The 25010-nt window shown below is 39.2% G+C and overlaps 1 protein-coding gene across 16 annotated transcripts in view; it reads left to right on the top strand.

Moving 5' to 3' along the window:
• The window catches only part of RBMS1 (RNA binding motif single stranded interacting protein 1), a 202990-nt gene that overhangs the window by 156282 nt on the left and 21698 nt on the right, over positions 1 to 25010 (top strand). For all 16 annotated transcript variants that reach the window (XM_081142094.1, XM_081142093.1, XM_081142106.1 and 13 more), the window contains exons 3-6: positions 3732 to 3790; positions 8964 to 9055; positions 17456 to 17613; positions 19586 to 19665. In XM_081142094.1, coding sequence (XP_080998220.1) covers positions 3732 to 3790; positions 8964 to 9055; positions 17456 to 17613; positions 19586 to 19665 — 389 coding nt within the window. The remainder of the gene's footprint in view (positions 1 to 3731; positions 3791 to 8963; positions 9056 to 17455; positions 17614 to 19585; positions 19666 to 25010) is intronic.

A 25010-nucleotide genomic window follows, 5' to 3' on the forward strand; every position in this document is an offset into this window, starting at 1 on the left:
TAATGAGTGTTTATTGTGCTGTGAGTGGTGTATCTGCTAAAAAGCAGATATTTTAGAAGAGGGAAACCCCTCAACACCCCTTAGTAACTGCAGATAAGCATCTTCCTGATTCACTAGATTGCAGGGAGGCCAATAGGCAGTAGTCCCACAGGCAGAATGAAAACTGTCTTCTAACTTTCTTGGAAGTCATGGTCTTTCAGTCTTAACCCACAAATCACGATGAAAACCGCAGTAGAAAGCAAAACTGATAAATTTCAGAACTGTTTTTTCTCCTATGCTCCCCCCCACACATGCACATTTATCCCTCTTTCAGCCATGAACTACATGTTTATTTCTCGTGTTTAAAACAAAAACAACTTGAAAAGTAAATGTATTCCAATACCGCAATAGAAGAAATCTCTATTCCTTCCTCTCTTTTCATACTCTGGGTGTATAAAGGCAACATTGTTTCTCGACATTATATTATAGATAAATTGCAGTCAGAACTTAAACAGAATTCGGTTTTGAGTTTGGGGGTTTTAGGGAAGATCTTAGATTCAGAACATCTATGAGCATTTGTTTTCTTGTTTGCAGAAATGGGAATAACAGCACCTACCTCATAAGATTATTGTAAAGTTAATGAAATAAGATCATGCATTTGAAGAGCCTGGCATAGTGCGTGGAGCATGGAGCTGAGTAAATGTGATCCCCTTTCTGGTTTCCTACGAAGTGGCCAACTAAGTGGTTAAGGAGTTTAGGGATGGTTTCATGGAAGGATGATGTTTGAACTAGTTCTTCAAATTTAAGCATGGGTAGAATGAGGGGCATGTTTAAAGTAGATGAATGCAGCAGAAAGCACTGGAAGGACTGAAGCCTGGGGCCAAGGAGAACCACCGTGTGCTCTTTGCAGACAGCTAGGCACCGTGAAGGGAAGGAGTGAATATTAGACACGTGGGGGGCAAGACCCAGAAGAGTTACTGACTGACTGGATTCGGGAATGGCCGAGCTGATGTCTCGCGGACCTCACGCAGGTGGAAAGATGGACAGTGTTGCTGTGCCGTCGAGTGAAAAAAGGGACGTGAAGGGGGGACAGGAAAAGATGTGTTTGGGGTTCTTTGGGATGGGATTCAGAAAATAGTGGGCACGAAGTGACATTTAACTAGATAAGTATCTTATTAATAAGATTCTACTGTAAGTTAAAAGAGGAAGAGATTAAAACTTTCATGGGATTTTTTTCTTTTTTAAAATATGGAATGTTTCACGAATTTGCCTGTCACCCATGTGCAGGCACCATGCTAATCCCTGTTTCATTCCTATTTTAGTGTATACTATCGAAGCGAACAGACTTGGATGGGACTTGGGGCGGAGGAAACCTAGGAAGGAGGGATGGGCATCGTTGACAAAGATGCATTAATTACCACCATGTCATTAGATAAACGTGCTAGGATTAGGAAGGGTTGAGGACTGAATATTAAACGTGATGAAAGCACTTGGTTAAGGAGGGAGAGGAGGAAGCTGAAGGGGCCAAGAGCCACTGACAGAGTGCCCAGAGGTGGGTGAGGCCCAGGAGAGAGCGAGGTGCTGTCACTTAGATGTGGAAGTGAAGAGTAGTGTCCAGTGTAGCAGAGAGAGCAAAGAGAACCCAACCAGAAGGGAGTGGCGCGGGCTGAGCATCAGTGCTGCCAGGGCCTTTTCTGTTTGCCCACTTCCCACACCTCCCTCTCGCGACTTCTTCATCTTTCCCATCATTAATGTGGGGAGCACAGCCCAAAGGTAGAAGGCCAGCCCCTGACCTCTAAATTTCCTTTTTTCTGTTTGGTTTACAAAAGAGCATGAACTCTGTGACTTCAAGCCAAGTCTCTTAATCTTTGTGACCCTCAATCCCTTATCCTAAATTGGAGTTATACCAACTTTCTTCTTTACTTTTGGAAAGGTATAAAGCAAAAATGCAATCTGAAAGCGTTTCAGCTAAAACCTGTACAAATGATAGAGTGCTGGTAAATATCAAGCATGTAAATAACCTAGGTAGATAAATGGTTGCTAAAAAAAGGTGGTCTTTAAATCGTGGTGTGTATTTTTCTGGTTTGCAGATTTTTTTTAATTATTATTTTTTTTTTTTGTAAGCTCAGTGACCTGTGTTAATGTTGTTATAAATACTCAGAATCTCTACAGGGAATTAAAGGTGTTTGTGCAGCATTATGCCTCTTGGATGTGACTGTCATTTGAATCTTAAGTTGCCTTTACTTTCATGCCTACTTAGTAATCATTTGATTACATGATTACACAGAGAAATTTAACTGAGGGAGAGAGGTGGCTTAAGCCAGTTGTTTTATCTGGATAAATATACTTAAGCTTCTTCAGTGCCTGAAATAGAAACCTACAATACTCAAAATGGTTTTAAATGCTACATAGTTTTCATTTTCTAAAACTTTTAAGACTCTTTAGTCCTCAAAATCAATCATGAGAAAGCAATATTAGAGAAAATGTGAAAATTTAAAATATGTATATGTAAATACATATTTATATATGTATGTGTGTAAAATTTTGGAGCTCACCCTGTATAAATCAGGAAATGAGTTTCAGATACATGAAGTAAGCTATGTGCATTTCCCAAAGTCCCCATAAATTTTAAGAATTATTTCTTAAAGCTTTTTTCCCTCCTCAGTTTCTAGAAGATAAACATAGCAGTTGTTTACATTGCTCTCTGGTCACTGTAAAAGGGTCTAGAATTAGTACATATATTTAAACAATACTGCCATTTCATTTCCAGTAGCAGTGGACTAAATTTTAATGTTCTGAATTTTTCCCTTCTTTTCCCCAACTTCGGTTGTACATTAAGGAATTTGAACACATTTCTCATTTTAAAAAACCATATAAAATTAATGCTTAATTCCTCATTCATTTTTTTCTATTCTTGATTGTCCATTTCTTGTACACACGTGCATACATGCACATTAGCAAGTATACTATTATTACTGAGTTAAAAGAAGTGTGAATAAACATATTTATTAACGGTCATCAAAATCTTTTGTATAAAAAGAGCTGTTTTAAATTCATCAAATGTGTTAAACATACACCTGTACATTCACCTTTCTGTGATGATCTAGAGCATGCAACCAAAACGAATGGGTACAATGCAGGCAGTTTTTCCCCTCATGACCAGTTTTAAAGGCTGTGTGGATCATAGTACTTTCCTTTATAATTCTGTGGCCTTACATTAAGTTTTATATTCGACCACAGACATTGTGTTACTAGAAGAAATTATTTATTAATTTTATTTTTATTATTTTTATTGATTTTAGAGAGGGGAAGAGAGAAATATTGATCAGTTGCCTCCATGTATGCCCCAACTTGCAACCCGGATATGTGCCCTGACTGGGAATCGAACCCACCACCTTTTGCTGTACCAAAGGATGTTCCAACCAACTGAGCCACCCAGCCAGGGCAGACATATTTTTTTGAAGAGCTTACATTCCACTTTTTTTTTTTTTTTTTTTTTTTTAGTCTCAGGATTGTCAGGAAAGTACCTTCACTCCTCAAAGCTAAACATCAAACTATAATCCAAAGATTCCAATAGGCCTAGCCATTCCCTTTTTTAACTTCAGTTTTGAGTTTAGAGTTCTCATTTCCTGCCCCCTAGTAAAGAACATTTTGTACTTTAAAGTTTGCAGATGTTTGAAAAGAATGTGTGCTCTCTGGACATTAATAAGGGTTCCTTGATTATAACTTTTCTTTTCCTTTTTGTCTTTCAGATACGGGAAAATAGTCTCCACGAAGGCAATTTTGGATAAGACAACGAACAAATGCAAAGGTGTGTTTCCTTCGCAGATTTGCTAAAATTGTAGCTTTAGAAAAATGATGGAATTTTAAACTTGATCTTTGGTTTCAAAACTACCTCCATTTTATTAAAAACCAGATCTTACGTGTCACCCAGTTTCTGTCTTGCACAATGTCAGCATATTGCTTACGTTTGTCCCTGGTCGAGCTTTGGCTGGAAACCCAGCAGCAGCTCGCAGTTTGCCAGAATCCCAGATTTGACGCCAGCAGAGTTAACTTGCAAAATACTGGTTGGCATTTAGCCCCTACTCTTAAAAGGAGAGTAGAGTTAGAAAATAGCTTTTCTTTGCTGAGCCTGAAGAGATTAGAGCTGCTCACTGAAGCCCACTGGACTGGACTAAAGAACTGAAAAGATTACATATTGTGCAAATTGGCTCTATTAATTAGAATAGAGTAGTTTTAAGCAGTACTTAATTACATGTTTCAATACTCCCAATTGTTCTCTGCTGAATGCCTGTTGACAATATTGGCAGCAGGGAGGAGAGAACCATTTTCGCTGACCAAATTGTAATAAGGAGGGGAGGTCATACGCCCCTTTGAAATATGCTGCTGCATTAATTTGATGCACTGACCTTCAGTTTTCTGTGTAATTAGGATGAGCTCATCCAGCCTCATGAGCTGGAAGAAGAGGCGTCTACAGTAGGCAGCCCTGATGCTCCGTGTTTCTGACTTTTAATGATCCAGCATCTTAACAATAGGCATATGATTTCTAGGAAAGGGGAAGGATGGAGTCAGCCGACTTTGAGTCTAACGACTGACCCCATGAATTGAAATAAGGTTGACAGGAATAGGCAGAGAAGGCAAATCTCCTCGTTAATTAGACCCTAGTTTTTCAAGTAGTGGTCACGGCTGTGGCTTAGCACAATCTGAAAAAGGCGGAGAGCGTAAATGAACCCTATGGTAGGGCCTCGCCTTAGAAGCCAGCCATTTCCTTTAATCTAGACTTGAAGTGGTTCATTGTATTTCTGTCTCTTCTTCAAAGCTCCTAAATTTAAAGGAGTTATTGTTGCAAGTATCTAAGCCCATGTTTAATCAACGTGACCCATGGAAGCAGTTTTGCCCTGGGACAGTGAATAGAGCAGCTTTCTGTAGAATGGTACTCAATAAATATTTTAAATGAATTCAAGGAGAGAGTTAAATTCTAGACTGAAATGTTTACACTTAGTTGCCAAAAGTAGTCTTATTTAACATATTTGTAAATGATTTGGGAGAGCAGGGACACAGAAAATGGATTCTTGCACATGAAACAGGGAGCTGATCTCAAAAATGAGTTTCAAACCAAGTGAGAAATCACAACAGACAAGTAGTTTTAGAGTCTTTTATAGTCTTACCCTACATTCCACCCCATCCAGAAAAAAGAAAGAGAGAGAGGGAGAGATCTTACAGTGTGTTAAAAGCAGAGTTGCTCTAGATAAATGAGGGAGAGGACCCAGAGGCCTCCCTGGTGAATTCCCTAGCACAGCCCTACACTGCAGACTACTACTGTACACTCTCCTCCATTAGGAACCTCTTTGCTAGAAACCAAAATTCCCCAAAATGCTCAACATAGTCTGGAAAAGGTATGACCATAAAAATACTAATGCTAAATCTATAGTCATAATAAAAATCCGTAACAGTTGGAAAGGACCCAAAGATAAGTGGAGAGATTTGTGGGGCTTTGAAATATAAGGGTAGGGAATAATTCAGATCTGATTTTCTATGCTACATGTATTGAAACCTTTGAAGTATTGTCGTGCGTGTGTGTGTGTTTAGGATGGTGAGGATGGTAGAAATCTTTCAGGACTCTCTCTCACACAGGCCTCATGAATAGATGTCAACAGATAATCTGGTGGGTGTGTGGGTCAGTGAGAGTGAGGAGAGAGTATGCAAGAATGGGTTTATAAAATCTTGGAAGTGAGAATGAGAGAGCTCCTGAAAAAATAACAGTAATAATTTGAGAACAAATGAGAAGAAATAACACAACATATAGCTCATAATGAAGACAGATAAAATGTTAGCCTTGTTATAGATAGCTTGAGAAGGTCGGTAACTGGATGGATGGATGGATGGATGGATGGATGGATGGATGGATGGATGGATGGATGAGTATAGATAATGCATAAGAGTATTAGTCTAAATGAAAACTGCTTGTGTTGTTTACTAATTTTTTGAGATTGAACAGGTCAAATAATTTTACACCTGGAAATTAGAGACCTTAGAGGTCACAGATCATTTTTTTTCACAAAACGTATTTTGGAGCATTTATCCAAGAGAAACAAATAGGCTGAAAGAAACATTGCTCTGAATAACATGTACCTTAGTTGTTAAATTTAAAAATTCATGATTCAGTTCTTCTCCATTTCAGTTTAGCCAACAAAAGGTATTTAAATGTTTTTGACACTGGTACAATAGTTGCCCTTTATCCATGGGAGATGCCTTCCAAGACCCCTAAGTAGGTTCCTAAAACTGCAATAGTACTGAACCCTATATGTGCTATGTTTTTCTGGTATATACATACCTTTCATGAAGTTTAATTTATAAGTTAGGCACAGGAAGAGATTAACAATAACTAAAAATAGTATTTATAATAATATACTGTAATAAAAGTTATGTGAATGTTAGATAATCTAATAACTGTATAATAGTATATATACCGTGGATACCCTGGACAAAGGGATGATTCATATCCCAGGCAGGATAGAGCAGGACAGAGTGAGATTTTGTCATGCTTCTCAGAACAGCTCATGGTTTAAAACTTTTGAAGAGTTTATTTCTGGAATTTTACATTAATGTTTTTGGACCACGTTTAACCATGTGTAACTGAAACTGAGGAAACTTAAGGTTACTACAGAAATGGTCCTGTGTTTCCTGTATGCCACAGCAAAAATAGAAACATAGCTATTCCCATGGTTCAGTCATCACAATGTGGAGGGAAATCCAGGAAGCAGGAGACCTGAGACCTGAAGAGAATCCTCCTGGAGATCCAGAGAGAGGATGCTATGTTACCTTCAGAATTATCTTTATACATATTTATATAATGAAACCCATAGAACCTGTGTAAATCAGTTATATACTCTTAGTTTACTTGAAAGTAATAGAAGAGAAAATGAAAGAGCACAAGGTTGTATGCTTACCTGTTATATTTGTTTTCAGCACATATTTATGAAACAATTGGAATGCGTTTGGAAAGACCAAAGAAGGAAGTAAACAATTAACTAAAATTCAACCATTACGGATTTTTCCTAATAAGAAAATAACAGATAAAGTAATACTAATAGTACCTGAGTGGATAATAACTTCAACTATAATAACATCAAAATTGAATCTTCTGTTATTGTAATTTATTGACAACAGCAAAATTGGGGGGGGGGGGGACTTAAATATCCATCAGCAGGAGTTACATCATTTTAGTGGAATGGAGTGTTCATTTTTGACCTTCTAAAATTGTGTTTGGTAATAAAAAATATATGTGAATTAGGGAGGGAGTGTGTGTGTGCCTGTGTGTCATCTCCAGAGAGAGTTACGCTAACAGAAGATTTGTGAAAAAAGCCAAAATATATGTAACCTAATTTCTAACTGAGCAGTTGAGTAACATTCTCTGCTTTTACCTGGATCGGCCTCTTTTTCTTTCCAACCAGGCTATTCTTATTTCAATCCAATTCTGAGCAATAAAAGGAAGCTGCTTCTTGCTTCAGCTTTAACACTCATCTCTCCTAAAAGATATATTTCTATAATAAATAGTTTACTTCATTTCATTACGGCTTATTTTGTTAACAATAATATTTTTGATACTAATATTGTACACTGACCTACCTATTTCCCAGCCTTCTGTTTGGTCTTGTTGCTATATATGTCTGTTTTGACATGAATCCCTTACACTCTAAATTACTGTATCTTTATAATACCTATAAATAAGTGATAGGACTGGCCCCTCTTCTATGCAACTTCCAAACAGTGCTTTTCTTTTTCAGAATATTCTTTTCATTTAAAATTAATTTAAGCCCCTGCCAGGTAGCTCAGTTGGCTAGTGTCATCCCAATATGCCAAGGTTGCGGGTTTGATCCCTTGTCAGGAATAGGTTTGAGTTTCTAGAAAATCTCTGTTGGAATTCTTGCCTGATACCCTGATCTTTTAAACAAGGTGGTAAATATAATTTAACCTTTTCTCAGTGACTTGAGAGTTATCACAGTGAAAAATCAGTGATTGCCTATTTTACTACAGTGATGCTCATGGGATCGGTTGATTCAGGGGCTGTTGCTCTTAAGCAGCATAAATCCTGTTTTTGGTATAGTTTTCCTTTTTTATTGCTTGTTATTAGTTTTCTTTGCTAGATACCATCCATGAGCTTATTTTGTAGCAGTCCTACCCTCATCCCAACCCCTTTTTTCTCTAAATTGCCTGGATTTGATTTGTTGTGGCCAGGGGAAATAGCTGACCAGCTTGTTAAAAATGTTTGTAAAGCTTTGGATAAATAAGCTTTGAACTAGGGCCTTTCTTAGGAGGGTATTTGATTATTGGTTTATTTTGTTATATTTTGTTTTTAGACTTTAGGATATGAACCACAGAAACAGCTATTTTGGGTATCTAGAGACATGTTTTCCTCCCTTTCTTTTGAAAGGAGATCATGATGAGCTGTATTTTAGGTAAATAAGTAATGACATTTTTAGCCAAGTACTAAAATTTACATTATTTTATATTTTGGATATCTAATGATTATACTTAATTTATTTGAAAAATAAAGTTTAGTCTACAGAATAAACATAGTTTTGTTTCTGTCATTTGTAAGCTCTGTAGATGACTTCATCTTTCTTTACCAAATCATTAAAAACGCTACCTCTCTGAAGTTGATTTTTTTTTTTTCTTTAACCCTGGTTCATAACTTAGATGTCATTTTTTGTCAGTAAATATAGGACCCCTGAGAAAAAGATCTAGAAAGGAGAAAAGCTGGTTCTTTACTTTGAAGGGAAATTTGCCTGGCCCATGATAAACAACAGGGAAGGACACCTGAGGAGGATGCCTGCGACATTGCGGCTAAAGTTGGAAACCTGTCTGATCAGCAGGGTTTTCGTTTTTTGTTGCCTGCATCAGAAACCAAATGGAGTCATTCTTTCCCTCTTTATGTAATCGAACAATAATGGCTTAAAAACAAAGTGTGTTTTGCATTGCAGGTTATGGTTTTGTCGACTTTGACAGTCCTGCAGCTGCTCAGAAAGCTGTCTCTGCCCTGAAGGCTAGTGGGGTTCAAGCTCAAATGGCAAAGGTAAGTTGAGAGCCAGTAATCGCTTCTCTGGTCGCTGACTTAGGTTCTGAAGCCTGATACCATTGCCTTTCTCCCCTCCATCCCAACTAGCCATGGTTACTTCTGGACACTTAATCCATAACTCCACATCCTTAATAGTAGTATTAATGCAGTGTAAGCTATAGTTGCTATTTTGAATCTGTACAAAAGTCAGACATTTTTAGACACTGGTTATTTGTGAGATATAAATCTACTCTTACCTATATGAGGAATATTGTTGGAGTGATTATTTATGCCCTAGTCTTGACACCTAAATGTAAGCTTGGGTTATATCATACCTAGCACCTATAGTACACTTATTAAGACATTCATATAATTATGTTTTGGTGTTTTTCCATTTGTGGTCCTGGAATTGCTGTGGAAAATATTTTCAAGCCTGAAATTCAGCAGTTTGATACTTAGTACATTCTTTTCAAAGGGTCAGTAATTTTATATGGTCTGTCTTCTTGAAGTACAGAGGAAGGGAGTTTTGTGCTGTCCGCTGCTACTGTGAATAGTAGCATGTGCTCATTCCCTGAGGAATTATGGAAGAAAGGATTTATGGAAGTTCAGGGGCTCTGGTAAAGAGAGAAGTTACCCGCTAAGAACATAAGGAGTCTGGAGGGCATATATGCAGCTACCAGGGTAGAGCTTTACGTAGACTCAAAGAAGCAACATAAATAAAGATTTTAGGAATTAATGAAAGGTATCACCTTTCTAAAGTAGTTCTTGACTTAATATTTGTAAAACTTGGGATTGAGTTGGACTTATTTTGGATTTTCTTGAACTCCAGACTAAGAAGTTAAAATAAACAGAAACTATAAATATTAAGCACCATGATTTTCAGATTATTTGTCCATAACATAGAGCAGTTTCCTGTGACATTGTTGGAAGACAATGACTATGAGGTTTTAAATCATGTAATTGTGAATGTGCAGTACCTGTACTATATAATGATTTATAGAATGTTTAATTTTTCCTCTATGATTTATAGAATGTTTAATTTTTCCCCTACTCTGTCCATGTTTAATTCACACCATGAAGCTTCTGCTTCCTCCTCTCATGAATAAAATTCAGGGCAGGTCCCATGACTTTTCTGGCCACTCTCATGATTTTAAAGAGTCCCTTAAGTTGTTTCATTCATTTCAGGTCTTTCTGATTAATTCTTTTTGGTAGAACGCTTCTTGATTTTTCATATACAAACTTCATGGAACATAATTATCTTTGAATACGTTTTCCGCTATTTATATATGTATTTATACCAACTTCAATAAAATATTTTAAACAAGATGTCATATGGGGAAAGTCTCAAGTTACATTTCAGGTACAGTTTGTTAAGTGCCAAAATCATGTGTAGATGTTTTAAAACTGCCGAGTCAGCTAAAAGGATGTGTGGCTTGGATGTTGCTGGTTCTAAAAGAAATCACAGTTTACAAAGCAATTGTTTGCTCAGGAAGCAATATTTTTAAAGGTTTACATCCCAACAATCATTTATTGCCTGTGTGTATACACACTAAGAGAGAGAGAGAGAGAGATTTAACAAATGTCATTGGTTACATTTTAGGAAATAGTAGGAAAACAGAAATATAAATAGTTATATTTTAGGAAATTGGGGGTTGTAATTAATGTGTTATACATTATAATTTTTTTCCTATTTGAGATAATGTGAACGGGCTTCTAGTTAACATTTTGATGCTGAATGTTTGATTTTCAAGAACATACTACTGATGTTAAATGTGTGATGCCTGTAATTTAATGTCCAATCCTATTTATCTGACAAAATTTTGAGTACCATATAATGGTAAAGCTTTTCCCTTCCCCTAGCTAAGGTCTGCTCTGAGTAGTAATCCTATAGTGGGATGGGAGTATGGTTTGTTTCTTTCCTATTTCCCAAACTTTTGTCTTTCAACCCACTCTTTCATTAGCTCACTAGCTGTGGTTTAATATATGGCAATGTGAATTTTTAAAACCTTATAGTATCCTGATGAATCCACTAGAGGGAAGTGGACGGTGATGGGTCCCTTACCCCCTCCAGGGTGGAGCAGTAGTAATGGATGAGAAAGCTTCCTGACCTGACAGAGATGTTATCTGGTGTTGATTTCTCTGGCCAGACAGAGAACCTCTCCAGAACATTCCACCCTCGTACGCTTTGGGAGTTTTTCAGAGAACTCTTACCACCATCACCACCCCAGTTGATCTTTTCTCTGTGGCCTCTTAAAGCTAGAGAATACATATCCTCAGGCTGCTAGCCTCAGCTCCTAATAATCTAAGGGTCTGTCTTCAGCCCCTTTCTCCTGGGACCTCCTTGCCCTTCAGGACTGCCGTCTTGGGAGGCTCGAACACAACCTTGGGCCAGCTCTACCTTGCATGCCCACATCTGACCTACGTTTTTGCCAGCTATCCATCCATAGGATAGTAGTTACTTTCCAACTACATTTATTAGGGCCCTTCAGCCAGCCTTTTAGATTCCTCAAGTTCAAGTTGGACACTGATCCACCGTGCCCCACAGAACACTGATCAGGCCTCCCGAGTGGTCTGTTGAAGCCCCTCTTGCTTGAATGGTGGTGACAGGGAAGCAGCCCCCATGGTGAGACCCAGACTGTATCTGTGTCTCTCCACTGCCATGTTCATTCTCAGCCTCTCCAATATCTCAGAGACAGACAGGAGGTGGGTGGTCAGCCAAACATCCCAAGCCAGTTCTCAGCCAGCTCCTACACAGGCACTCTTTAGGCGACCTGGTTTCTCACCGAACATGGGAGTGTTCACTGACACTCGTTGCTTTGTGTTTGAGGCCTGTTTTACCAACCAGCGACAAATGTGGAGGCCTTATTTAGACTGTTCCCATGTACACTTGCCTAGCATCTTTTCAGTGTCTCTGCTGTTAAGCAGCAGAGTTTATTAAATATACTCTGTTTTGAAGAAGTCTTTACAGTGCACTTAGTCTAAACTAGACGGGATGTAGTTTGGCAGTAGTGTATGTCGAGTCAGCCGTGTACTTTGAACGCCAGCTTTCCTGTGAGTTGATAATGAACACTGTTCGAAGACCTCCTTGGGAGGCTTGGTACTGTAAGTAGGCTAGAAAATGATCGTTTCCCACATCAGCTGTAGGGAAAGAGCAGTACACGGGGTCAGAGACACCGGCGGTGTGCCAACATTCTGCACCTTATGAATTTTTTCAGGTGTCTGTAGGATGACTGAGTTTCCTAGATCTGATTTCTTTAGTATTATATCATCAGAGTTACAGAAGGTATTTTAAAGGCAAGAGAGTCCATTGTTCTATACCACTGAACCATGGATTTGAGTATCGGGAGTTGACTTAGCCCCTTTGTGTTGCCTGGGTTAAAGGACACCTGACACACAGTTTTTTGGAGACAGTTTTTAAAAGAAGTTTAGGTTTGGCTCCCATGGGACACATCACTGTCCACTTTCCTGTAGGGAGTTTATAAGAATACTATAGGGTTTTGAAAATTCACTTTGCTATGTATTAAAGACTTGCTTTCTTATATAGTCAGAAAAAATTAAGGAGCATTCTACTAGAGGTGCCCAGGGCGTAAGATATTGTTTGACACATTGGCTACCGAGTTGAAAAGGAGCCTACACATATTCAAAACTCAATTGCAAAACTGCCAATAAAGAGCATTAGACAGCAGTGATTGTTTTTATTCATGTTTTAATTTCCAGTGCCTTACTTAGTGCCTGGCATATGGTAGCTATTAAATGTTTGTTATGTTAATAATCAAAGAAGCCAATTAAGTGAGAAAAAAATTCTTCCCAGCGTGGGCAGATACTCTGAATTAAGAATGGGGCTTTAAAAAATATTCATTGAGCTCTGTCCATCAAGTACCTGATGAAATTTATCAAAGGGTTTTCCTGAAGTCTCAAGGCCAGTCCTGTTTATGTTGGCATTTGTTTCGAATGTGTGCATTTTAAAAATAAAAGACTTGGAATCTATGAAAAGAAGAGAAAAACTCAGCTAACAAGCTAAAAGGATGTAAAACTCAAACCAGTATTAGTGATATCTGTTAATAGAGTGGCATGTGTGGGCCTTTCAGCAGTGCCTCTTAAGGCTGGCTGTGGGTCAGCAGGTCATCATATGTAATTTGGCTGGTGGTAAGCTTGCACTTTTTTCTTAGTAAATAGGCAGTTAAAGAGCAGGAATTGAATTCCCCTTCCTCACTGAGGCCTACTATGCTTCAGGCCGTTTGTATTCACAAGCCTGTGAGCAGCCAGCGGTCTGCTGGTTGGTGAACCTACTCAGTACAAGAGAAAACAGATGTCTGGTCTTCCTGCCAAGTCCCCTTCTTGCATTTTAGGAACCATTCCACACGCACAGGGAGGCTTTTGTTAATTTCTTTCAGATGATGACTGAGTGCCTTACACCACGAGGGACGTCCAAGTCCCGCTTTTCTACTCAAGTGAACATTAGTAGCCATTTACCCCTCTTACGGCCAATGTGGGACCTAGTTTTCTACTTGTTAAAGAAGCCATTGAACCCTTTCCATGGGTATAAAGAGGCCTGTTGGCCCCATTTTTATGTTTGGCCACCCATAATTTACAGAAGAATTGTTTCTTCAGACATAGCATTGTATGTAATAAAACAGTTATGGTTGTCACTGGTTTTAAGGAAACTAAATTACCCTCATTCAAGAACCACCCCCCACTTACTACAAGTAGTATATATTTTGTTCCTATGAATGGATGGTAATTAGAATGCATGGGAACTTTGAGGGTTAGATATTTCTTTGGCTGTTGCTGCCAACTTGGAGGTTTTTGTTGTGTGTTTTTTTAATTATTGCAACTGTGTGGTCACTAAATGACATTAGTTCTAAGGGTCATCCCAAATGAAGACCCTAATTGAGTTGTTGCTGTTGAAAACAAATGCATTAAAAGTGTAGAAAACATTTACTTGTGTTTAGCCTATTCTCTCTCACTATTATTCAAAGAATGGGTTAGTAACTCAGTTTCTTTCTGGATTCTGATTTTAGCACTTACTATTTCTTTCTTCATTGGTATATTTGCAAGGTGAATCAAGACTTTAAAATATATATTTTAAAAATATTTTAATAATAGAAGCAACTCTAAAACAGATTTAGAAAGTAGTACCTACATTGTCAACCCTTTTAACAATCGTTCACATATGACAAATTCTCCTATGAAATTCTTAAATATGAGTCATTCAGAATTTTATAATTGTAACTTAAAATGAAAGCCCACAATATTTATTATATATATTTCTTAAGTAACATTTTTTATGCTATATCTTTGCCCGAGGAGTATTTTAATGCTCTTTAATTATGGGATTCCCAGCTGTATTCTGATTCTGACTAAGCATGATTCAGAAGTCTTTCTAATTAGATAGGTTTAATCGTATTACTCTGTACCTACAAAAGCTCCCCATTTTCCAGGGTGTGGCTTTCTAACTGCAATACATGGATGGTGGTTCTTCCTCCCACTCACCCCTTACCCATCAGAGTACATGAAATCACAGAATATAAACATGGCTTACCTCCCTTTTGTATGAGTATTACTTGAAAGTATTAGGACAGAAATATTGTTTCTATATTAAAACAAACTTAAATAGTTAAGGGATAGATTGCAAAATTTACTCCCCCCACTTTTTTTTTTTTTTTTAGATAAAGCATAAGGCTTCAAGGAAATTTTGCAGTTCTTGCAAGGCTACTTTGGCCCTTGCCTACAGATTTCTCAGGATACATAGTCATTCTCCCTGCTGTGGACAAGTTTAAGTAGCAATGCCTGACAAAATAAAATCAAATCCTTAGGTAGCCTTTCACAATCTGGTTTCAGCCTCGTAACTTCTGCCTGTTTCTCAAATTTCAACTCAAAGTCATGCCCTCTGCAAAGTCTTTCCTAATCTTCCCAAGATAAGTTCCCCTATCTGTCTTCCCACCGTCATTTGTACACATCTGTATCGGTATTCATTACATGTATTTTTATCTCCCCGACTTAACTGCTGGACGACAGGACTGGAGTCATAGTTAATGATGAGTCTGGGATGTGTGAGATGCACTGTCAGTGTCAATTAGCCGCATTAAGCTGCAGGGCCCCCGAATGCCCACCTTCAGACAAAACGGGCCCCATCTGTGTTGGCCAATTAAGGACCAGACTTCCACAGGAACAAATTCTGTCTTTTGCACTGCAGGAAAGTTTGGGGATTTGGGAGGTCAGAGCTCACATGAAATGGCTAATCAAGGAGCTTTGTGATTAATTGGGTGAAGTTGGTGGAGGTAGTAAGTGAAGTAGAAATGGGATTTTACCTCTCATCCTATCCGTCTCAGAAGAATTTGAAAACTTTAATACCTAAGACCATTTTACTTCTCCCAGTATTTTGAAATATTTTATCCATTACTGTCGTGCACTTATTAATAAATCACTTTCCATTTTTATACATTAAAGATACACTTTTATGTAATTGTCATTAGGAGGTTTTGCTCAGCTAAAGATAATCAGCGATACCACACTGAATTGATCTCATTTCAGCTAAAAGCAAAGATGGTTGATTTTGTTTAGTCTGTGGAAGGGCGAATGAGGGTAACTATTCAGCTTGCTTTTGGACATTTGAAAAATAATTTTTTTAATTGACTTCAGAGAGAGGAAGGGACAGGGAGAGAGGATAGAAACATCAGTGATGAGAGAGAATCATCAGCCAGCTGCCTCTTGCACACCCCCTACTGGGGATCGAGCCTGCAACCCGATCTGACTGGGAATGGGTCAGCACTCAACCACTGAGCCATGTGAGCCTGGCGAGCATTTGAAAATTTTTAATATTTTCTTGGACCCAGCCACATTGACACACCCCTGAAAGTGCGGGGCACCCACGCTGGGAGCCTGCTCTATGCTTTGGAACTGGCCTGGTTCCATGCCGCCATCTGTCAGAGCCAGGGCGTCATAGGGGCAGTACTTTCTGCCTGTAGTTTCTCAGACTTTGGTAACTTTAATTATTGGGAATACTAGGGTATTTGGCGTTTGCTAGGATTCCAGATTATTTTAAATCTTACCAGAAAAACCAATGTTCACTTTTACTTGAAGATTATATAAAAGGAAAAGTTTCAAAACTTCAAGTTTCGTTAGTGTTAGGATACATTTAAAAGTAGAGACTTCATACAAATTCAAACATGCATTTGCTTTACATATATTTTTAAAGCACTGTGCACTTTGGAAATTGAAAATATACTGAGTGTGCTATTTTGTTGCCTAAAGCTAAAACATCAATGACTTTACTAATGGTGCTTATTAAAGAAATATTATAAGCTTGCATAGTTCAATATGTAAAGATACAATTGGTTAATAAGATCAAAGGAAAGCCTGGTTTAAAATTAAGCATGATTTAAAATTAAAATTAAGGCTGTCCTAATCTCACAGTTAGTTGCAAAGGTGAATTTTGACTTGGTCAGAAAATATTCCATTCGTCCTACAGGTTTATCCCCTGGTGATTTGAACACCATACTCTTGGTAACTATAACAGTTACTGGTTCTCAGAAAATTCTACTGTATATCTTTGAGTTTACCTGATTCTATCTCAGCAAAGGAAAGATGAGTAGGAAATGACCTAATTATTGCTGCTTGAACTTTCATATGCAAATGAATCACCTGGAAATCTTGTTAAAAACACAGCTGTTGATTCTGTAGGTCTGGGGTGGGGCCTGAGGTTCTACATTTCTAAAATGCACGAAGGTAATTCTATTACTGCTGGCCCCCTGGATCACTCTTTGAGTAGCAAGGATCCAGCAAAATTCCCCTCCCCCATCTGCTCTAAAGTTTAACTTAATTCAGATTCTAAAATTTGATCTGCCTAGAGTTTTTCATTTTGTGTGGCTTTGCATTTCCTTGTTTTTATTAATTTAGGAGCTCTCCTTTTCCCTGTGGTGATCACAACTCAGAAGTAGTAAGGACTCTGCCATAGAGCAGAGGAGGGGATTTGGGGCAGAGTCCCACTGGGCTTTAGATTACTTGGTCCAGAATCCTACATGTGTCTCCAGATTGAATTATTAGCAGTAATTGCCTTCTGCGCAATAGTGTGCTTGAAATGGACTCCTAAAAATAGTAGTAGAGAAGAGGTTGGTTATTTTGGGGAACACTGCAAACAGCTGAGAGCTGTGGTTCCACGAGGGGATCCTCTCCAACTGCACTGTCCCTGCCAGCAGTTCCACTTCCAAATCTGCTAAGAAAGGCTCCGTCAGATCATGTCTGACCTGCACAGGTTGTCCAAACTTCAGGTCCTATTTTCAAGTGTCCCAGGTGACTTGGTATTCTGTAGTTCCCATGATCTTACTTGAGCAAAGAGAGTGGCTAAGTAAAAGTAGGTGTATTAACATATCTCACCTTCTATTGGAAATTAATGGATAATTCTCTGTTCTGTTTTAGCAACAAGAACAAGATCCTACCAACCTGTATATTTCTAATTTACCATTGTCCATGGATGAGCAAGAACTTGAAAATATGCTGAAACCATTTGGACAAGTTATTTCTACAAGGATACTGCGTGATTCCAGTGGTACAAGTCGTGGTGTTGGCTTTGCTAGGTAAGTATTCTTTCCTATCTTTATTATGCTGACAACATAGCTCTGCTAAGTTTCCCAGGAAATAAATATTGAGCAAGAAGAAAATTTAAACCAGAGAGCTAGTTGCACCATAAACTTAAATTATGTGTAAATGTTGGTTTGCATTTTTCCAAATCTTTTGGAAGTGCATTAATACTTTGAACACTAATATTTAGTGACTCAGGGCAAAGAAATACTACATGAGCAATAGTTCTGAAAGTATGTGACTGTAATATTTTTATTAATTCGATCAGGATGCCTATAACTTCTTCGAAATAATAATCTCCGACTCCTAAATTTTGTGCAGAAATCAGTATGATTTTCCTCATTAGATGGAAATTTGATTGATCATTAATAAAGTCAATGACATTGTTAGATTTTTAAATAAAATATTTCAAACTCTGAAAAGCAGGACAATGATAAGACATCTGTCTAACCACCAATTGTTATACCAATGGTAACATTTTACAATTTTGCTTCAGAATATTTTCTTAGGAAGTAAAATGTTGCAGATAGATCTAAAGTGCCTTCACTCCTTTCATCTTGCTTTTGTCCCTTCCTCCCTAGGAAGGCTACTTCTGTGTAGTGGTTAATTTGGTTTCTATAGGAAAAATCTTAATTAGAAGGAGCTTTGATTTGTTACATAGTTCTAATCTGAAAGCCCATGTACAAAAACTTATTTTACGTGGTGCATTATTTAGGTAACTTAATAATATTGTGCAGTAGTAACAGATAATGTCTCCATGTCCTAAAGTACTGATTCTGATTTTGGAGGAAAAATAGCTGACATTTTACTTTTATACACATTTACATACATTTGATGTCAGTCACATGTACAACAAAGCAAGCATTGTTTACTATTTTACAGATAAGAAAATTGAGGCAAAGGAGGGCTAGATATGATTGTCACTGGGCTGCTGAGTAATGAGGCAAGGTCTTCTGACTTTTTTAGTCTACTGTCTATTAGTCCAGATAATTTTATAATAAAACTAAAATGTTCTACAGTCGAAAGTCACCAAGGCTGGCTTCTCCAGTGTGCATTTGATTGGTTAAAAGGACCCAAGTAAAACAATGAAGAGCTCAGTGCCATCTAATACTTGTCACCTCTGTGGGTGTTCTTCTGAAAGCAGATCAAGTAGTTTTATTTCTGTATCCAAAGATGGAATCCAATTAAGTTCTACTGCTTTTTAAAACTATTATTGTCCATTAAAACCTGTGTGTAACTCTGGGTAGTCCAGGAGTGTAGCAAGTTTTGAATAGATAATTCAGTGTTTCTTCCATTAAAGAAAAATAAAGTCATAATAATTGAATTCCCCTGAAATGTTTCTCAAGTGTTTTTAGCCCCCTGCAGATGATGAAGAATAAGTTGTAAAGTTAGGCTCCATCCTTCAATTACTCCTCCGAAGCCAAGATTAAAGGGAAGGTACATAATTGACTTTAACTTAATTTTAAACTTGAAGCGAATATAAAAACCATATAAGGTTCTACATCCTCTGATTGACACTAGTTCTTATTGCAACTTTTGAGTCTTTTTTTTTTGTGACCGTGTAAAAGGAAAGACCATCTTTAAAACATCCTGGCAAACAGTAAACACACCAGCATTTTCAACTGTTTTTTGTGTTTAATTCAATATCATGACTAACAAAGCTATTGTATATAGATTGTCAGTTTTTCGGCAACTAGATAAAAAATATACATTTGGTATGCTTGTCTTAAACACGCTAGATATGATTTATTTCTTTTGTGATTCAGAATGTGCCTGTTAAGTTATTTTACTATAGAAGTATACAAGCCACAGTTAGGTAAAAATAGGATAAACCCACTTCTTATTCACATTTTTGCTACGTTTCATTTGTATTCACTAAACCTGTAAAAATGTATTTACGTGGCCAGAACAAAATGAAAACTAAAAGATCTCTAAATATTTATGTATTTCATTTTTATATAAATATAGGATGGAATCAACAGAAAAGTGTGAAGCCGTTATTGGTCATTTTAACGGGAAATTCATTAAGACACCACCTGGAGTTTCTGGTATGTTATCTGAAATTTTATAAGTAGGTTTTTTTTATATAATACATGTATAATTTTAACACATAATGACTCTCATCAAAAAAACAAAAAACCCCACTTCATTTAGCTCTTTAAAGTTTATTTCTTTGGATCTACAAATAGGACTTAAAAATTCACCTCTCTGCGGACATTAGTTGTTTAAATATGAATGGAAACTGACCTAGCGGTAAGGGCCTGCCTGCCTTGTAAAGCCACAAGCAGCCTCTCTTCCTTTGGTGCATAAGCCATCCTCTAATCCACCGTGTCACCATCCTCAACAGCTCTGTCGTCCAGTCACCTCGTTGAGGACTGGGATGCTTTCCACCCCAGCTCCTGCCTTTGTTACCCCTCCCTCCCTCAGTGTCTGGAGCCCAACTCCTATGGCCTGTCTGTCCACTTCCTCCCCTTGCTCGGCCTTGTGTTTTCATGACCGAGAACACGGCACCTCTGTAGCTTTTCATTCCAGCATCACGCCCTGACACCCGCTGAACTTGCTCTGAAACACCAAGGGCTTTTTCCATTCACTTTCGATTGGTCCATCTTTCCCACCCCATTTGGTCTCCATTTCTGAACACCAAAACCGTTTCTTTAGCAGCATCCTCAGTTTCCTTGTACTCCATCCCTTGGCCACACCGGTCGGGCAGAAATCTGAACCTGTATTAATCCTACTGTAACCCACCTTTCCTGCTCCTGTTGCATCGGGCAGGGAAAGGCCGTCTCCAGCGTGACCAGACCCTCCGCGGCACTGTCCTCCCTCGGCCTCCCCCCCTTCCCTAGAAGCCGATATTCATCCCGCTCAGCCCCTGCCCCCCCCCCCCCCCACTCTAAGCAGATGACTTCCCTTCCTAGTTGAGGAGTAAAATTGAGATCACCTATCGGGAGTGCCGTCATCAGCCTCCTGCTTCTCCCAACTAGGAGACCTGTACCACACCCGTTCTTGCCTCCCCCATCCCCCACCAAAGTCTCAAGGATCAGGGGTTCAGAGCTGCGCCCTGGATCTCATCCTATCAGGACTTTGCTCTGTCAGTTATCCCCTCCTATAATTTCAATCTGTCTCTTGCTTTTATTCCCCCCCCCCCCAACAAAACCAAAAACCTTTATTTTTCATTAATAACAGATCTCTGGCAAAACTAACTGGTGGAGAAATGGGAGAAAATGCACAAATAATACTAGGAACAAAAATTGTGAACATAACTACAATGGACATTTTTAAAAGCACAGAACTATGAACTATTTTACACAGATACATTTTAATAAATAATTTTCTAGGAAAATCTGCCCATTTGTGTTTGAGATTGTTCAGGTCTCCATGCTCTTGAAACTAAATTAAACTGAGCACTCTCTGGCTCCTCGCACATAAACCTCCTAGAACTGTAGTCCACTTCCTCGCTTCTCATGCCCACCTCAGTCCTCTCCTATCAGACTCCCTCCCCGAGTGCGCAACTGAAATCCTCATGGTAAACTTACTGCGTTTGACTGCCAGGGCTATCACCGGGACAAAGTACCACAGGCTGGTTGGCTTAAACAATGGAAATGTATTGTCTCAAGAGTTCTGGAGGCTGGAAGTCCAAGACCAAGGTGTCAGCGGGGCTGGCAGGGAAGGTTACGTTCCAGCCTAGCTCCTTGGCTTGTAGATGGCTGTCTTCTCCCTCTGTCTCTTCACACCATCTTCCCTCTGTGCATTGTCTGTCTCTGTGTCCACATTTCCCTTTATAATATAAAGGACATCAGTCATTGGATTTGGGCCCACACTAATGACCTCATTTTAACTTTAAAGACACTATCAAAATAAGGTCAGATTCTGAGATGCTGAGAGAACACCAGCTTTTTTTGTGTATGTGTAGAGGGAACATGATTGAACCCTAACACCTCCCAGTGATCAGACCGGAGGCTTTCCTGTCTTTTCTGGTTTGTCTGCCTGCTGGGTTTGGTACTGCTGGCTCCTCACTCCTGGAAACGTGTCCTTCTTGGACTGATGTTTTACCTGTCTCTAGTTTCCTCACACCTTGTATTAATTTCTTCACTTTTGTGGGCTTGTTTTCTTCTGTCTGCTCCTTAATTATTAGTGTTTCCCTGACTTCCATTTTTAGCTCATGATTTTGCTAGATTTCATCCACTGTGGAGCTTTCAGCCACTGCTTCCATTTCAGATGACTCTTGGACATCCATCTCGTGTCCTGGCTTTTTCCCTGAGTTTCAGGCTGCCGGCCTCGGTCACCTGGCTTTCATCTACTTCAAAATTCAGCTCGTCCCCCTTCCTATCTAATCCTCTCCTCTTCTCGTTTTCCTTATCTCAGTGTAACTGGCACCACCCAGGCACCCAGACCAGAAACCCAGGGCTGACTGTTCTGGGCTCCCCCAACCCTTCCATTTATCGTATCTCACATGCAGAGTCATTCAGGTCTTTACATTTTCTCCATGATTATTTCTAGAATCTACCATCTCCCCTCCATCCCTCCTACCACTGTCTAATTTAACCCCTCATCTCTCACCTAGGCCATTACTGTGGCCTCCTGCTTGCCTGCCCTGTGTCTGGCCCTTCCTCTCTCAGATGTTGTCCCTCACTGCAGCTAGAGGGACTTAGATCAAATGTAGGCCTTTGTGTCACTTTACTGCTAAAAGTCATCCCCTGCCCCCCATACATGCCCCTTGCAGAAGATCCAGGATTCCTAGAGGGGTGTTGCCTCATTCCTCAGCCCTGCCTCCTTCTGTTCCCAGCCTTATTGTTTCTCCTCTCCGACACCGAACGACTAATGGTATTCCAAGCACACCATGCTGCTTCATTTCTCTTACATGGTTTCCAATTTCTCAGGTCCTTTTGGTTCCCTTTAACCTGGAAGTCCCTCCTCACCCTTTAAGACTGTTCAAGGCTTGCATCTCCCTGGGAGGGCCCCCTCTGACCCAGTTGGGTTACCCCCTTTTCCCATGGCACCCCAAGGACACCCACCTGTAGCCTAGCGTTGAACATGTTTACAGGTGCCAGTCCATTAAACTGGAAGGTCTCCTAAGGCAGAAACTCTTCTTTCTGTTTTCTCACCCAGCATAGTACTGAGACCATACTGGGTAACAGTAGATGTTTGTTGTTGGTTTTGCATAAATTTCACTACAGTCTTCACTAAGGCAATAACCTGTTTACAAGCTGGCATGTTGGTGGCTGACCGCAAACCAGAAGTTTAACTGGTGTCAGTATTTACTTTGCTGTAGCTCCGAAGTACCATCTTTAACCGAATGGCTGATGATTGTGATCAGAGATTCACTTTAATTTTGTGTGTCCACTTGAGTCTCACTCTATAGAGCACCTGTTTGTAAGGACATGTGGTACCACAGGCTACATTTATCCTGTCATGCTAAGCAGCACACAGGTTGCATGGCTGTATAGGAGCTTGAACTGCCACACGCACAAGTTTGGAGTGTGAAATACAAGACCCAGAGGGAAGTAAACTATTCCAAGGAACTCAACCTTATGAAAGAGCTTCCTTTTGTTTGTTTGTTTTTGTTGTTGTTTTAATTTTTTTTATTGATTTGAGAGAGAAAGAGAAACATCGATTTGTTGTTCCACTTATTTATACATTCATTGGTTGATTCTTGTATATGCCCTGACCAGGGATGAAACCCATAATTTTGGTGTATCGGGATGACACTCGAACCAACTGAGCTACCTGGCCAGAACTCCCTTTTGTTTTTTTAAGTTAGTTTTCTTCTTCCATTAACACCTGAATTGAAAGAAAATAAAATAGAAAGGAATGTTTTTAGCCTCCAACCAAGTAAAAACAAGGGAGAAATTTCATATGTGGGCATCTATAAACCCTGTCCTATGGGGCCTCTACATTAACCCCTGTGCACAGCTGACCCCTCGTGTTTTCCTCACTTCTGTGTCATCCTTTGCACAGTCAGGGCCCAGAGTATTAGTTCTTATGAAGGGCTGCTTATCCACCAACCTATGACCTCTTTGCTTTCTCAGCTTGCTTGTGCGTGCAACAAAGAAAGTTTGAAAAGAAACATCCCAGCCCACATTTGTTTTTGATGTTGTTATCAGTCTAAGATAAGATCTACCAGTTCCCCAAGTGAAACAGACTTCACACTGTCCTGGGTGGAGGTTGGACAGTTTCCTTTTTTCTCCGAAGGACTACATGGTTTTATCATTTAACTGTTTTCTTTGAAGTGGGTTTGAAGATTATTGGTCACACCCATTCAAGGAAAAAACCTGGATTTCCAAACCACATGTAAATGATAGTAGGATTCTCTGTATCTTGCAACTAATAGACAATAGTTTCTTCCAAGTTGTGCCAAGTGTCCAGTGAGACACAAGAAACAGACAATTCCTTTTACATCAAGATCATCACTTGGGGGGGAGGCAACTGTGCCGTCAAGCCATTCTCATTGTTCTGAATCAGAACCTAATTTTATGCCATTTTCTTATGTTGAAGGACCTTTCCTGTGTGTTGGTCTTGGGTCCCAACTAGATCTCAAGCTCCTTGGCTACAGGGATTGAGCCGTGTTTTTAATTCTGCGCCAGGTATAGGAAGCCTGTGCATCACCCTGTAACAATAGCTCACCCAGTGGGTTCTAAGCATTTTTCATGTGGGGCTCATCACAATAATCATGGCTCTTTTAAGGACTTTTTTTGGATACCTTTCTGCATATAAACAAAGCTAAACTATCTTTAGGCCGGGGTTTGAAATGTACACTGTGGTACTTGGAAGCACACTGTCTCGATGAACTCAGCTTTTCCCCAAAAGAAGTCCCCAGTGGATTTGAGAACCCACAACAAAATTCGAAACACTTTTTACCTTCTCTGGATCTGGCCCCTCTTTTTTTGTATACATAATATGAGAATTCTCTTTGACTCGCAGTCTGTTTATTAGGTGCTGCTCTCTCCCTCCAGTTACCTGAGTGGCTGCTCCGTAACATGGGTTTCTCCACGGAGGTCATATGATTATTTTCAGTAGAACCAGCTGACAACAAAAATATTGTCAGGCAAGGGTCATTGGAGTGACCCTCCACTTTAATGTTTAAATAATGCAGGCTCATTGCTAGGTAGACATAACATGTCATAAATGCGGTCAGAGGATGGTTTATTTAATGATGCGAGTTGTTTAGCCGGCAGAAGCAGAATTACCCAGGATGGTTTCTGTCAGAGAACCCAGATTCTTGCACAACTGGCCATCTGCCCATGACATTGAAGCCAAGTACAGAAAAGTAACTCATGTTCAACAGAGTCCCCAAAAGACACTTTGTGGAAATTAACAAACTGTACAGTGAGCTCATCTTAACTGTGACACTCTTAAGAGAGTCTGAAGGTGGCCAAGCAGAAGGAACTCAACAACG

The sequence above is a fragment of the Miniopterus schreibersii genome (assembly GCF_964146895.1).
Source record: "Miniopterus schreibersii genome assembly, chromosome: 7".
Classification (NCBI taxonomy): Eukaryota; Metazoa; Chordata; class Mammalia; order Chiroptera; family Miniopteridae; genus Miniopterus; species Miniopterus schreibersii.